The 16,998-nt window shown below is 38.2% G+C and overlaps 1 protein-coding gene across 2 annotated transcripts in view; it reads right to left on the bottom strand.

Annotated features, from left to right (window-relative positions):
• Window positions 1-10,025, bottom strand: part of igdcc4 (immunoglobulin superfamily, DCC subclass, member 4) — a 55,766-nt gene extending 45,741 nt beyond the window's left edge. The window contains exon 1 of one of the 2 annotated variants that reach the window (XM_084929914.1): window positions 9,448-10,025. In XM_084929914.1, the coding sequence (XP_084786040.1) occupies window positions 9,448-9,514 (67 nt within the window). In that variant the 5' untranslated portion in view covers window positions 9,515-10,025. The remainder of the gene's footprint in view (window positions 1-9,447) is intronic. The other variant, XM_084929919.1, reaches the window with a different exon arrangement.
• Between the last annotated feature and the right edge of the window lie 6,973 nt (window positions 10,026-16,998).

The following is a 16,998-nucleotide window of genomic DNA, read 5'->3' as shown; positions in this document are numbered from 1 at the left end:
CAAATTGAAACTATTTATTAGGTAAGCAATTGTACGTATAGAGGGCTCAGTATTTCACTGAACCCATAGTGAGGTCACGAGTCACTCAGCAATGTGAACAGCTGCCGTGTCAAGTGTTAACTGTTCCAGCTGTGTTTCCTCCCAAGACGATACACTAAAGTTCTTCTCACACCCAATCATGGGCACAGATACATGGTCACTTCACTGTTGAAAAGCAGATACAGTGAATTAAAGAATTAAGACAAGCAGACACACAAATCTAACTCAGTAAAGTATATTCTGATGCTCCATAGGGAACTCTGGATTTCTGCTCAGTTTGAATTGTATAATTATTTAACTCAAAGCCAACTATCTAAGTGGAAGACACGTTAAATGGCCTCGGGGCCAATTCAAACCCAGGTTTCTTCATTACTTTAATGGCATATGTGCCACCTGTTAAACCAAGTGAGCTAAACCAGCACCTGGAAGTTGGTATGTTATGTAATGACTAATGAGTTTCTATTCAGTTAATAAGATTAGTTGTTTGTGCTAAAAAACAAACACCAAGCAATGTCCTTCAGAACGTCCTAATCAAAATAGAGACTTTCTTAGTGCTTTTCTCCAAATTTATTTAAAAAAAAAAAACACATTAAATATAATCAAAAACTTAAAAGCTGATGAGATTTTGTGATTTTTGTTTAAAAAAATCACAAAACCTTCATTTGGCTTAGTAATTAATCACCTAATCATTTCAACTCTAAATGGTTTCAAAACTTCTAATATTCTCACAACCAGTAACGACAATTGGCTTGAAAGGGAAAAGAGACAAACATGGGAGCAGAACAGAGAATAAAGGATAAAGAATGAGAGAGGGGGCGTATCGGTGCAGTCCCTCATGCCTCCTGCTCTATGTACAGTGCTCATTCATCCTATTCTGGCTTCCTCCAATCAGAAAGCAGCTTTCTTGCATGTGGGGCCTCCCAGCAGCGTGGGGCCTCCACATGGCTATGTCAAGTGCCAGACCCTCTTGCATGAGTCAACAAAGCAAGCAATAAAACCAACATGGGAGTAACACGGGAGATCCAAGTCGGAATCTATTTATTCACACAGCAGACAGTGAAGTTACAGGAGAGGACTTCATGGTAACATTCGTGGTGATGGTATGAAAAAGGACTAAATGCAGACAGGAGATGATACACCTGCAAGGTAGTTAAAAAAAACACAACCATGAAAAAACTAACTCTTTCCTTGATGCTTCTTTTTCAAGTGAAGCACATGTTACATTAAAATGCTCATGCACAAGGATCAGGGTTGAGCATCTCACACTATGTCATGATGATGAATGAGACTGTTATGTGGCACTACCTGGTACACGCACAGAAGAAGGACAGACTGCACTGAGCAAGCTTCACAGATTATGCTCACACCAGGATTCTCAGTAATGACATTTCCATCACAGAAGAGATGTGCTGTGATCTTTAAATAATATAGTGCATTTGAATGAGAACTAAAGGGTGTGCATACTCAGTATGAATTCACAAATGACTGTTCAAGAGATTCCTAAATGTATGCTCTCTATTGTGTGATGGCAGAATATATTATTGAGTAATCTAGGAACTAAAGTTCAGCCCTGCTTTGAATTTCTAGTGGAGCTTTTCCCACCGTGGTATGCACTCAGTATCACTATAACTCTACAGATAAACCAGCATCTTCCCACCTACATGGCCACCTTTAGTGTAACTCCTCCGCTCTCATGTGACCAAGCATACAGCCGGGAGGAATGGAAGGAATGTGAATGCAGGTTGGTTAATCAAGTGAGCACAACGCGACCACTGACACTGTCATAAAAATGAGCACAGGAATAAAAAGCTTGCCAGTGTGATAAGTAGAACTACGATCTAGTGGTCATCATTTAGTGTGGCTAAAGGTTCAAATTTGCACAACACCTTAAGTCACTTACTTTGACCTGAGTAGCTCGTATTCCATTATGTATATCAATTACACTATGAGGTAAACCTCAGTGACCTAGTAAGCTAACAGGATAAAATTACCAGTTCTATATAGCATTGCAGTAAAGTCTCTATAATAACAGGTAGTAGTGTTGCTGGACAACAAATCAGAAAGAGCCTGATTCACTTAGATTTGATTTCCATATGTAACGGAGGTAAAACTCACTGGAAAAGCTTATATAAGAGAAAATTACTTTGAGCTCTTCACAATATATGTTTTACTGTAAGTTGTGAATTTTTTTTTACATGACTAAATATAATAAAACAAATACTGTATGTTCTTCTTCAGATGATGAAAGAAAATATTCTATAACCTAAATGGTTACTATCTAAAATTAGGTTTAACCATATTGTAACGTAAGCCAGAAATGGAAAAAGACAGAGAAACTATGGACACTTAAAGTAAAATCATATAATTTCATCTCACACGTTGATGTCTGTTGCAGGCTCAAGATAGAGAAAGCAAATATTATTTGATCTATAAACTGTTCTTTTATAATACACATATGTATTCTTGGTGAAATTAACACCTCATTAGTTTACAAGGTCTTGTTATTAGATATTTTAAGAGGTCACGCTATTCATAACTGAGCAAAAGCAAAAACAAAATACATTCTCACGACAACAACCCAACCCAAAAGTGCAAATCATTTGAATGCATAGCAGACAAAATCAAGCTCAAGGCTTCCTCTCCTATCATGCAAAGATTTCTGTGCTTAAGATTGCTTTTCTGGCAGCATGAATAGGCACACACAGGGCAGGACAAATAAAAAAAAATCAACATATTCACTACACAAATATACCCAGCTGAAACCCAGCCCAGGGCATCTTTAAATAATATGCATCCTAATTTAGCATGTGCTCTCTGGGGACGGGATCAGGATGCACACACAAATCGCAGCTGACACACCCACGCTTACACACAAGTGAGCGAAGCAGGCACACCGGGTTCACTTTATGTACCTTTAGCAAACACACACACACGGAGATACTTAATTTAACGCTAATGTATAATTAGGTAGTCTCAGCAAGCACTGCTGTCCAACATGCTTAGATTTGTACCTCTCAAGAGATCTGCATACATATATTCACAGAAATATTGAAAGAGAAAACCAGAACATTTGTCCTTAAAAGTACTATTTTACATAATTTACAATTAAATCAGAAATTGCAACTTAATGCAATTACATGAAGGCACAACAGTGATGTTTTAAGAAAGATTGTATATACAAGATTGTGTACGCACAGACATTTATAATAATGTTAAAGCCTTTCCACCCATGAGCAGTAACAGTGCAGCAAATTGCTAAATTCCTTCTCCAGATGGCTTGCATCCATCTCCAAAACCAGTGCTTAATATTTTGTAGGTGCCATTATACTGCAAGTTTAACAACTGTCTCTAAGGTGTCCTTACAACAAAACAGAGGTGAATGCACTCTATACATTAAAGATGATGCTAGAGTTTAGGAGAGGCATAGGTGAACATCCCTAGGAGACCTAAAAGTGCAGGTCAGCATCGACTCCATCATAAAACAACCTTGCAGGAAATAAATCATGGGTTTCTTAAAGTTTTATGTTTTTTTTGGAGTACGTACATTAAATCATCCACTTCAGCTAAAGTTGTGATAGAAGTTTGATACAAAAAACTCCAGATTCAACTCAAAAGTGCGACAAATAGTGCAGTGATAAATAAAAAATGACCTAGAACTGAAGAAAGACCTAGAGATCCTGTGTTTGTGTGTGTTTGACAGCCAAATCTTTGTGAGCTGCTCAACCTAACAGCAAACTCAGGATAATCTTTTAAAGAAATAATGAAACTGTCCACTTTTTTAATCTGAGTTGGAAAGAATTGTGTGTGTTGTTTCATGATACCCGGACTGTCATGAAAAATGTCATTCAACTTCATCACAGCCAGTGATGCAACATCTGTGACGGTGATGACTTCCCTGTGCAGGAAATGGAACTTTGTGATTGGAGTTATAATGTGAATTTTATATCTAAAAAAAAAAACCCCAATCTGTACTCTGCAAACTTCATACCAGACTTCTTACTGTGAGTCAGTGCCAAGCTGAAAATCTCTCCGCTTTGTGTAACTTTACATCACCATGACATTTAAGCTAGACAATGGACTTTGCACCACAGTACCCTGTTGCAGTGTGTGAAATAAACTGTTGACTTAAAAAAAAATCCCTCCCACCACTATTCTTAGCACCGCAAACTCATTTAAGCAATAAGAGTTTTGCAGTAAAATTTATATTGTGAAAATATTAACTTTGTAACAAGCTGCTGAGATGACTCTGTCTGACCTGAGCATATTGGTGGAATAAATCTGTTATTTGTTTTTTTGGGGGGGGGGGGTTGAAACTGTGAAACTGACAATTCAAATGATTCCTAGAGAAATAAATCCATCCTCTGTTTCAGCATACGAGGTTCTTCTAAAGATTGCTCATTCAGGTAGTCTACAGAGATTTTTGAACTAAGCCAAAAATAAGACATCTACAATGAGGAAGTGCTGGTGGGCTGGCTTGGAGCCTTCAAAGGTGTGCCAAGAGCATATCAGAGATGTTTGCTTATTTGTACAGTTTTCCTTACACGACTCCTTACACGGTTATTTTGGGGGCTCCTTTATGAGCACTAGTAAGGTCAACATTACTACTGTAGCTTTCTATATAAGGTAACATTAGGTTAATACAGGGATGAGAAAGCTGTGGTAACTATAAAATAACCACACACATTAATTACTGCCAGTTTTGGCGAAATCTAATAAGTGGAGAAGACTGCAGCTTTTCACTGTAAACTTTAGGTCAGTGGTTCCGTAACCTCAGGGTTCATATTTCTTAGTGAGTCATAAATAACCTAGGCTCTTTTATCTTCTTTGATTGAACTTATTTGTAATAAAAAAATCAGGTTGTTTTAAAATAAAACAAAGAGTCTATACAAGCCTCATCAGGTTAAATGTTAACTTTCATGATGGTATAATTAGAAAGACACTGAACAAGTATGACTTGCTTTCAATATTTGCCTCTAAAAATAAGAAAAGCACAGCTTAGGTCTGAAAAGCTGCATCTGAACAAACCACAAGATTTCTGGAAATGTGTTCTTTAGACAGATGAAACCGAAGTGGAGACCAAAGTTTCACCATAATGCAGAATGCTATGTTCCATAAAAACCAAGCACAGTTTATCAACACAAACACCTCATACCATCTGTCAAGCATGGTGCCGGTGATCATTTGAACTTGTTCTGCAGCCACAGGACCTGTGGGCACCTAACATTCATTGAGTTAACCACAAACTTCTCTGTATACCAAAGTAATATAGAGTTAAATGTAGGACTGTTTGCCCAACAACTATAGCTTGGCCAAATTGTTTGTTGAAAAAAATTACTCTAACCCATCATTTTTTAAATGTATTAATTGACATTATAGGGCGCCGAGCTGTCATAGGAGCTATGCAGTCAGTAGGAATTAACAGCTGAAACTACAGCTCCCCTCAGCTTCAATTTACAGGCTTTACAGCAAGTTTAACTTTATTGTTTAGCTGTCGAGTCAACATTTCTATTGCTTAACTTTGTTTCTACTGCTCTCACAGCATTGTTTTCAGCTGAGGCACATTCTTGGATTTGACAAGAAAGCACTAAAAGCCTTGTCAGCACCAAACAGCAGACACGTGGTTTGGTGAACAAAGAGGAACATTTTCTTCTTGAGCGAGTGGAAACTAAAAACTAAACTAAAAGAGACTAAAAGTTGGGCTTACATTCACCAGATGATGCAACTTTAAATGATAAAGTTGCTCCATAAATTATGTCAAATGAATTAAATCATTAAATTAATCTGACTGGGTAGTCTAATGGGTATAATACAGTACATGATGTAAATACACCTTGTTTTGATTAGCCTTAAGTCTTCTAGATATACACAAAACAGTGCTTCAAAATAAAAGCCCTACAACTTTTTTAAATCTTGGAACTCATTTGAACCAAAACTCATGAGCCACTCACATCTACTTTGGGTCCAGCAGTTAGGAAACAATTCTCTAGCATACTTCAGCAAACTTTTAGAACATTTCTGGTCAATGTATCCAAATCAGTGATACAGTTTGTACTGTGAATGTACTGTGTCTATCTCTGTGTTTACACATTTGCTTGGTATGTGCTGACTTCTGTCCTGCAGGCACACTGGCTTTCACCCATAAAAATCAGGACGAGCAGTTTAAAGAATACTGGTGATTGATATAAGAATAGAACATGTAAAAAAAAAAAAAATACTTTCCTGCCTATTTAAGGCTTATGCTACTCTGTAACAAGTGCAGGGGACTAATGTAGGATGTCTAACTACATATGACAAAGTGGAGAAGCATTACAAAACTTGCTAGTGCAAAGATTTCCATTTAATAGGACCTGTAAAATGGTAAATTAACTCAAGTGTCATTCTTAGTCAGTGCCTAGGCTTCATTATGCCCTTTTCACTGTGTTTATATTCATCAAGTGCTTATAAAAAAAGGGTAAATGCATTACAATAGTCAGATTGATTTGCTCATAAAGTCTTTCAGGACTGTGGATGTTGTTTAATTGTGTCTATTAATAACTGTGCAGTATTCTATGACTGTGAACACACAGACACACGGGCAATCTGGCTTCATTCATTTGCTTCTGATGTGTTAAGTGAAGCTGACAGATTTGCCTTTGATCTTTAGAAAGTACAAAACAATTAATTTGTACATGCAGACATGGCCCTTGCCCTCAAACATACCCCTTTAGCTCCTGTCATTCTATCCATGGCCCAGAATTAACCCTAACCTCTATTCAGGAACAACCTCAGGTCCCATAAACACCATCATCCACAACAGTAATGTATACAGTAATGTACTTCCTAAATCTAGCAAAATTCACACAGAGGGGAAAATGACTGAGTTGTTTACTTATCTTGATGACAAAAAGTATAATTATTTGGTAATAACACATAATAAGCAACCTTTTAAAGCATGTTGCTATCAGCAGTGCTGATAATTACAATTGTGGGATTTGATGACAAATGTTAAATATCACAATGGATCTTTGAATGTGAGTTTTTTTGATGCAATTTTTTAAACTTACAAATGTATGATTTTATTGAAATGTTTGAACTGCCTAATCCCAAAATGTCCAAACTCAAAACTTTGCTGATCTCACTGTACAAATAAATCAACCTTTTCCCAACTCTTATCATGCATAACCTCCACACCAATCAGTATTTACTTGCAAAAGATTTCATCATCTCACTGTGACTGCCCACAAGTGTGGCACTCACTCTCTTGTCAAGAAGATCTCAACAGAAGTTATTCCTTATTCTGTATATTCTGGAATCTTCATGGCTTGGTAATCTAGCTCTATATCATTTGTACCCTCTGACCTCTTACTGCTATATCAGATGGAAGGCACACCTCTAAGTTGCCTGCTTCTTAAGGCCATCGTGTACATAATTTAAGAATGAGTAATGGAGCTTATGTGTTGAAACTACAGTATCTCAGAGGCAAGTGATGTCTGCCTGGATACAAGCATGGTTCTCATATACATGCATTCCATTACACTTGACTTTTCACTGCCACACCAATCCACCAAGCACCAAACTGCCTTATTTCTCATCACTGTTGGTAGCAATCACTGCAGGCCATAACATACCACAGCAGCAGCAGGAAACCTTTCTGCAACTCCCACCAAAGGATAAACTACACAAGCTGTTCAATGAGACTAAAGTAAAGAAAGAGGCATAGTTTTCATGTACGTTTACGGTGATATTAATAGCTTGTGTATTAGTGCCAGTTTCCAGATGGAACTTTACGGTGGATCAAAAGACCCCAACATGGAGACTGAATGCAGCCTCAAAGCATAACAGAGCCTCCACTGTGTTTTGCACAGTGATGATTGCAGACACTTACTGCTACACCTCTCTCCTGACCTCTTCTGTACATATTCATGATGATGACTTGAACCAAAGTTTTTCCTCCTTAACACCTGTTACCAACAATTTTCATATGAGTTCTTCTGTAATTTGGGATGCTTCAGCCTCTTCTCCTTTTTTTCTCTTTCACAGCATCCACAATATGCTGAGATATGCCAATTTTGTGGCAAATAACACTTTCAGAATCACTTTGCTGTTGCAAAAAATACAATTTTCTGCCTGTCAATCTGTGTTGTCTTTGGCATTTTTATAGATTTGACTAATTGGAAAAAAAAAATCACATGCCACTCTAACCTGCTCCCAAAATGTTTAATCTGTCCACACTGCCATGCACATACATACATGACAGGAGTTACATACTTTCTCATGTCTGACTAGGAGTTACAGTACCCACTGATTTCCAATCCTCTGCAAGAATTTCAGTTTCTAGTTTCTGCTCCATGTGTTTATCTTATAATCCAAACTCTCTGATGAACAAGATGGAAACAGATTATGAAATTCTGATATGATGCTCTTCTTGAGCTGAATGTTGCCTCAGTGATTTCATACAGAAATGTTCTGACATGTTAGACAGTCATCAGACAAAAATCAGAAAGTTGGGCTTTGTAATAAAAGGTTTTAAGGAAATCAAATGTTCTATCTTTTTTGTTTCCTGACCACTGGTAAGCATTTTACTCTATAAGAGCCACTCGTGTTCTGCGCTGGTCTTTTGTCATGTAAATCCGGTGACCAGACAGTCTCTCACCGGCTCATCGCCACCACTGTTAGCATTTTCCTCTTCAACCAGTCACAGCAGTTATTAGGAAATAAACTTTTTGCTGTACAGCTATCATATTCATCATGATGCATCCATCTTTAGATTTCTATAGATCATACAGCAATCTATAAATATGTAGAATACTTTTGATGATGTTACACTGTCTTCAAAAACCTCTCCCTCAACTTTTCTGAGCCATGCAGAGGGGAAAACCATAACGTCCCTTGCGCACATCAGTGCACCGTAACAGAAAAAGTTATTCCCCCCCCAGCAGCAGAACATGAAATAGCGGTGTGCTGCAGGACATAGTTCTATTTCTGAACGCACAAGCCCATCACACATGTTATTATTGTGAGTCCGATTCCCTGGTTTGGATCCCAAACTTCCCACGGTCGCTTCAAAGCCCCTGGCCGCCCTGTGGCAACATTCAACAACACTGTGGCTACTCCTTGGGCAATGTGCTGCAACTTCCCATCGCCAAAGCTTTCCAGCGCGTCCTGAGAGAGATACCAATGAAGTACCCTAACAAAACACCCCTACATCGTGGGGATTAGAGAGGCCAAATGAGGTGAACACTGAATACGGAGGGGATATTGCACAAACTGTGCAAGGTGCAGATTCACCCAGTAGCTCATATCTGTTATCGCAGTCTACTTATGTTCTGAGTAACTGCACTTCAGAGTAATACGAGAGGTCCGCTGGCTCACACATGCACCATACAAGAAAAAAAGAAAAAAAGAAGAAGATTTAAGTGAGCGCTTTACCTTGCTTGGATGGACCACAAAACAGCGAAAGAAGACAGAACAGCCAAATTGTACTCTCCACCGCCATGTACAGCCTTTGATTTCCACCAGTGGGGTAGCAGCTTGAGTCTATACAACAGCTATACCGTTATAGCGACATTCATATGCTGGAATCCGCTATTGTCTCCGCCGGTGCGTAAAGGAGTCTCTGAGAATGTTTAGGGTTCTTTGGTTAACAGTCTCCCTGGTTTTCCTAACAATAAGGTTGCATTAGTCGGGGGAGAGCCGTCGTGTCTCTCGGCGCTTCAACGCCATGTTGCGAACGAATGTTAAGTGTGTGTTGGCTGCGGGTCCTAACACAGCACACACACACACACACACGTGCGCGCACTTTCATGCACACGCACGTTCACCAGACACTGGCTGGCTGGTCGTCGCTGGAGTCCTGAAAAGCTGTCGGTGATTCTAACACACCCTTACTTCGTCCTTTTTTCAGCCCCATGCTTTCCACTAAGACTTTATTGGTCCGGAGCGAATGCGTTGTGAGAAGCACCTGAAACATCACATCTTTCGAAATACATGTTTATTCCAGGCGTCCCCCCTCTCTCTCTCGCTCTCTCTCTCTCTTTCTGTCTAAAATGATGAATTCGTTAGAGTTATGCCACAGTCTCTGCAAGAGAAACACCAAGTGTGGAGAATGGTCTGGCTAAGTGGTTATCTGTAATGACTGCTAATGCGTTGCCCTGAATGAACCCGATGTCGGAGGCACTTGGGATGTTTATGTGCGCTCATACATCAAAATACACATCAAACGTTACCCTTAATCATGCAACATCTACACTCAGTCATTCATGTAATTCACGCAGTATTTCTTCGTTTTTAATTATTTTTCTCCATTTCTTGTGTGTGTGTGTGTGTGTGTGTGTGTGTGTGTGTGTGTGTGTGTGTGTGTGTGTGTGTGTGTGTGTGTGTGCGTGCATGCACTTTTGTTAACTACTGAACGAACGCCCGTGTGTGATAAAGCTGGTCAGTGTAAAGAAAAAATGGAGAGCTGGAGAGACACATGTGCACCCAAAGCAAGTGCAGCCAAGAGGAGGAGGAGGTGAGGAGGAGGAGGGGGCGTTGGTGGTGTGCATCCCAATCAATCAAACAGCTCGCCTCCTGCTCCGGGTACTGGGGGAACCACTGACTTCTGCATGCAAACACATAGCAGGAGCCAGCTGGAGCCCAGCCTTCCCGGAGCAGACAAAGACTCGCCTCGTGCAGCGCGCTCAGCATCACTGACACCAGCAGCATCCGCACATACACTGCCATACAGAGAAGCGCTGAAGGAAAAACATAAATAAAAAGCACATGCTTTACCTGTTACATGTGGCTATACAGCAGTCCGAGTTCACGCTATAGCTGCTAATTACACTGTAAAAATCCATAGCGCCACATGCAACATTTGATGTGACATAAACTGCTAAATTGCTTGCTTGAATCAAAAAGAAATACCACTGTGATTCATTGTGGGCTCAGCTTATTCCATAATGTGTGCTTTCAAAGATATAGTTGACTCTCAAACAGGATCTACAATATGTATACAAAGGATTCTTTCTATAGAGGAAAGACAAGCAATCATAAAAGGCTGTAATGAAGGACTTCCCTTTGGTAATAATATCTTGCCCAGCCAGATTTCTGCTCTCAGTGTATTCATTTAATACTGATGGGAGATTGATTTGAGCTGATGAAATGAAATGGGATGGATGTATTTCCCAGGTGTCTGATTAAAGCAAATGTCTGGGCCATCGGATTATGTGATTGCACTGGAAAACTAATAGCACCGCTGTGTCCTCTGTGATTGTGGTCAAGCTGCAATTTCCCTGCTTTTCCCTTTTCCTTCCCAGCTGCTCTGAAATGATGAACACAAACTACCAGCTTCTTGCTAATTAAGAGTTTTGGATATGTGCCTCCATCAGTGACACTGTGTATGTGTGCTGAATGTGGACCTCTTAACAAATGAAAGCAGTGTGTGTGTGCTTAGCAAAACATGATTATACAATACAACCTATTTGTTGCATAATTCAACATTCATAAGTCTTACCTGGTGGAAGGGATGATCCCCTTTGCTTTAACCTATGTTTTTGCTTTTTGTTTTTCCTTAAGTTTAACCTGATTCCCTTAAACCACAAAACCAAAAGAACATGCAGCAGCAACAACCGAAACATCATCTGCAACTTGTTACCCCCAACAGACACAGCTGGTCACGCACTGAGACTAGTTACTCTGTGATTGAATGTCATCCTCTCATTAAGTAGTTTTATCTGATGTGAAAATTGTGTGCTCTGGGAATTATTACAGAATGTCGTTCCAGCAGGCACAAGTTAGTTTTCACTATGAAATAAAAGCCAGGATACCAAAAGACAGAGCAGGCCAGCTGCTGATGAAATTATTTACACTTTTGATGCGTTGCCCACTGAGACCAATTAGGACAGTAAATTTGTCTGGCTTAAGTCAACAACAAGAGGTTTCGGTAGTTTCTCTTGGCAGTAGAGGTAGGCTGCCTTTGCTGTGTTTCTTCGAAAGCAAATTAGGTTTTTCTACTACAGACAGTGTTGTAATTGGTTAGTGAGGAGCTGAGCTACTGCACTGAACTCCACAATATGTTCATCTTGTTAACTGCTCTTTTTACATTATTGGAAAAATTTTTTTGTTTTTAATAGGTAGTCCGCTCACACTGCCTCCAGGTTGGCAGTTTTTTTAATCAAACTACCTCAATGCTGTTTTTTTTTGTTTTTTTTGTAATATTAACATTAGTATTGTAGTCACCATTAAAATAAGGTTCTATATATATGCTTATACTTTATGTATGGTATATTTAGGATTTCTTTTTAATTTGCTTTCTACCAGTATATTAATGTTGCCTGACAAATATACTAAATATATCATCCTAATTTTTTATTAGAGCAAAAGTCAAAATAAAACAATGTGGGCTTTCTCTTTTCTGTCTATGAGCTACAGGCTTATTTATGCAGCCTGCCTCATGATGGCAACCTGTTTATTATTTATTAAAAATACAAATAAGAAATAAATACTGCTCAATTTACCGCTGTTGCATGTCCATTATAGGTACCCATATCCAGTCTGTGTGAACATAAGATAAGTGTATTTTTTACTTTAGGGAAAAAATACACTTCCTTCAGTGTTTTTCAAAGAAATGTATACTGATATCATCACAAGGTTCATTAGCTACTCTGTGGTCCAGAGTAGCTAATGTGGTTGTAAACTATTCATATGCCAAGATGATGTATGCACCATTACAAGTAATTATTGTGTGATAAATATGTATTTTGGTCTTTATGATAATGCATTTATATGACTAAGTAAAAGATTTGGAAAATACTATTTCAGTTATTTCAAATGCTTATTTTATTACTGTCATTTTTTACCAAGGTGAGCTATGCTGTTTTGTGGTTCATTATATACAGCAATCAATAAGACTGTGTAGCAGTCAGTTACCGCCACAATTTCTTTTTTGCTTCTATTATTATTATTATTATTATTATTATTAAAAATATTAATTAGGAGTCATTTGCTCAAAGAAGTATTTAAAAAGGCCAGAAAATGATCCTGTTTTCTACAGCAAGGCTCTGTTTAGTTTTATTTAACCATGCCAGTATTAAAGAAAGTAGTAAGGAAATGAAAGCAATTTTAATTAAGTTAGAACAATTATGAAAAACCATTACTTTGCTTCTTTCCCACATTGTTCATGTCCTTGCCTCTAGACCACTGTGGCTAGAGTCTCGAGGCTGTGTGGTTTGTGTATTTAAATGCTGAGTACTGTTGCCCCCACAGTGACTGTCTGTCATCGCCTTCAAGGTCAGAAACACTCAGTTCCATCTGACAGCAGAGAGTCTCCTGAATAGGTAAGGAAATACCAGAGAAAGACTGACAGACAGTGCCCCCATCTGGAGTTTTCTGGCAAATGATCACGTCAGTCCCAGACTTTTACTGCATGGTCCATGTCAATAGTACATATATATGTAGTGTTTTTTCCATTTCAAAAACTACAGTTGGCTGTGACTTCTCCTGTCTTTTTCTCAGATTAACTTTGCCTTCATATAATTTTAGATTCAACTAAACCTTTATATTATTTGTACTACTAATGAAATCGTACATGCAAGTATGTCTTCCACTTCAAGTTGGGTTTAATCAACTACAGTGAAATGTTTAGAGAACAAACACTGTATGTTACAGTCCATGGTTCATGTTTGTAAATGAGGTTGCTGTATGACTGCCTTACCACAATGCTATTCCACCTCCTTCCACTGGAGGGGTGCCCTCCACATGCTTGGTCTGGAGGAAAGTGTCTCCATAGAAACTAAGACAACGGTGGCACATGGGCTTAGAGGCTGACTGGGCAAATGGTTTTTCTTTTGGGGGACAATGACACCAGGGTGCACTGGCACTGAGTTGCAATTGAGAACATCAAGCAGAGATATTGAGTGTCAAACAACAGACACTTATTTTTGCCCAATTTAAAGTGCATTTACACACCCAGTAATGAAGATAAATAAATGTATTCATGCATTCAGTACGATACAAGTGACTAGTGAGTGTTTGTGCACTATGCTGTGTGTGTGTGTGTGTGTGTGTGTGTCTGTGTGTGTGTCTGTGTGGTGGTGAAGGCTTATACTTCCACCTTTTAGTTACATTTTTAAATTAAATATTAGCACAAAATTGAAACAAAGTCTAACATGTTAATTTTTATCAGAAAATAAAACATGCTTTTAAATGAATAACATATAACCTATTATTTACCCATGCAAATGTTTGTCATATTTATGGTTTTCTTTTGGTTTAATTACAAATATAGGAAGCAGAGAAGAAATTTTCACTCAACATAAGCATTTATGATAACATGTCATTGGATCCTTCATTTCCTCTTTTATGCTCCTTACCCACGTTTCTCTCTCCTATCTCTGTTATTATCTAGTTAATATCCTGCTTTTTATCTACACCCTAATCAGGTTGATGACAAAACATGACTTCCCCAAAAATTGCCCACTGTGTTGCAACAGTATCCCGCTGGCTAATCTCATGTAGGGAAATCTGACCACCACTCCATAGAGGAAGCAGCCCCTCTCCTAATTAGCTGAAAAGGTAGACGGAATCAAAATCTCAGCTAAAGATTATCGGGGGGGGGGGGTTGTTTTGTTTCTTAAAAAGCTCATCCTAATGACATGATATTAATGTCATCTTAATGACAGGACTAATAGGATGAGCCTGGCTTAGAATAAAGATGATTGAGGCAGAGTGAGAGATGGAGAGACAAAAACAGACAAAGAAAAGGGAAAACGAGACCACTCACAGTCAACTATACTGTACATTTCTTTGAAAGCCCAATAGCATGATGGCCTTAGAACCCCCTCGCTAAGCTTGTCTAGACTGAAACTGCTTCAGATTAATATTAATGAAGTGAGAGGACAAAAAATTACAGAGGTGTGGAGAGTGACAGTGTCAGATGAGAGACGTGAGAAGGGACAGCTTATTAGCTTTACATCTTTAGTGGGCTTGATTTGACAAGTGATGGCAGTTGATTACAATTTAGTTTTAATGATATGGTGATATATTGTAGTTCTTTCTTGTTGCAAAGAGAACACTAATTTAGACTCTTATGGCATAAGGCAGATCTGTCTGCTGGCTCTGACAGCTAACACTAATTTGTTTTCATTTACACAGCTACTGCAGTTCAAGACATACCGTAAATTAAATTTGGAAATCCAGCGTTGCACTTTCTGTGTCATATAACTGTTTCCTTTAAAGGGTTAGATGATTACTTACGCAACATGGCTGAAAACAGTATATAGGTATCATTTTCTGAAGTAATGTATCCAATAACAACAGTACAACACACTTGTAATAATAACATCACAACAACAAGCTTAAAATTGGATCTTCTATATCTAAAAGAAAATCTTGATTTTTCAATGTTTTCTGTTTGATGTCTGCACTTTTTATTTAGTGTTCATTTTTACAACTTATTACACCCATGAACAAGTTATCTGTGGTATTATCCACGGCTTTTACAAAAGACAAGTTACTGTGCTGTAGGAAAACATTAATGTATTATTATATTGTCATTTTCAGAATAAAAGTTATCATAAACTACACACCAATTACTTTCCTTCCAATTTTGTAAAAATTTCTTGTTATAAAATGACATCAGGAGCACACCAGCATGTGATTGACAGATTATAGCAGTTTCTGTGTCTCTTTCTTACAAATGCAGTCTTATTTTTCTCCTCAGCTGCTCCCATTTAGGGATCGCTACAGCGGATAATCTGCCTTCATCTCACCCTATTCCTAGCATCCTCCTCTGTAACACCAACCCCCTGTCCCTCTTCAGTGCATCTATGAATCTTATACATTTCATGACTGCAATCATGCCATTTTTTTCTGCATCAGCTAACTTCAGTTGATTTTATGACTTTGGTATTATTGTTTGAATTACTTTAGTGGTTTTTGTTGCTTAATTAGGAAATAAATAAAGCCTTTTATAGAGGTACACAAAGACAGTCTTTTGTTCTGTTTTATACTTCTCAAGAATTAAATAAAGACTAAATCTACAACACACTACGGTTAGAATTTATTACTATTACATCAGCCCTGTTTTTGGAAATAACTACCATTACAGTATGCTACCTTGACATATTTTTGATTTGTGAAAAAATATTTCCTGGCCCACACTTGCCTAATAAAAAGCAGACAGAGAAAAATCAAATCGAATTTACATTGTCTGATCAACTCACCAAGGTTGACTCTGACCCGAGATGCATCATGTCAGATACTTGAAGGACACATTTTTTTTCGTCCGCCTCCTTCTTTGTCTGCCTCCACTGACTGGCTTCCTGTTACTGAATACTGTTGGAGGACACCTTTTTACCTGCCTGAGTCTTGCTGTTGAGTTCAGCGTATCAAACTGAGTCATCTGTATCAAACGGTGTCAGGGGCAGCCTATACTAAAGATGTGATGACTTCTGAAAATGTCGAGTTGAAAATGAAGTGAACAGACTGAAACATTATACTGGGGAATTTGCTCATTAAAGTCAAGATTGGTCCCGTGGTTTGCATCATAAATACTTCACTATTAAGTAAAATAAACAAATAGATGCAGCCTTGTTGGTGGATCTTTGCATAATATTCATCATTTAAAAAAAAGAAAACTAATTCCCCACTGAAGTCGTCAGCTCTTTAAATGACAGCAACTATGCAAAACTATGATCTTTAATCTTTAATTTTTGTTTGGAATATTAAAGGTTAATAGAGCAACTATGCAAAACAAGTTTGCATAGTTGCTCCATTAACCTTTAATATTCAGAACAAAATTAAAGATTCATGAAGAGGAAAGAAATTCAGATTCTTTATGCTTTGTAAGGTCTCCAGGCTTCCTTTAAAACTACGCCCCACAGTAAAACCATGGTTCAACAAGATAATGCCCCACTATGAACAACCTAGTAATGCAGTCCTTGTATATTAATCACAGGGAACATTTAGTGTCGATTAAGTGCTTTTACTTTAACATGCATT

The sequence above is a fragment of the Perissodus microlepis genome, chromosome 1, assembly GCF_051167445.1.
Source record: "Perissodus microlepis isolate ML-2025 ecotype Zambia chromosome 1, ASM5116744v1, whole genome shotgun sequence".
NCBI lineage: Eukaryota > Metazoa > Chordata > Actinopteri > Cichliformes > Cichlidae > Perissodus > Perissodus microlepis.
This window is presented reverse-complemented; position numbering and strand designations above follow the sequence as displayed.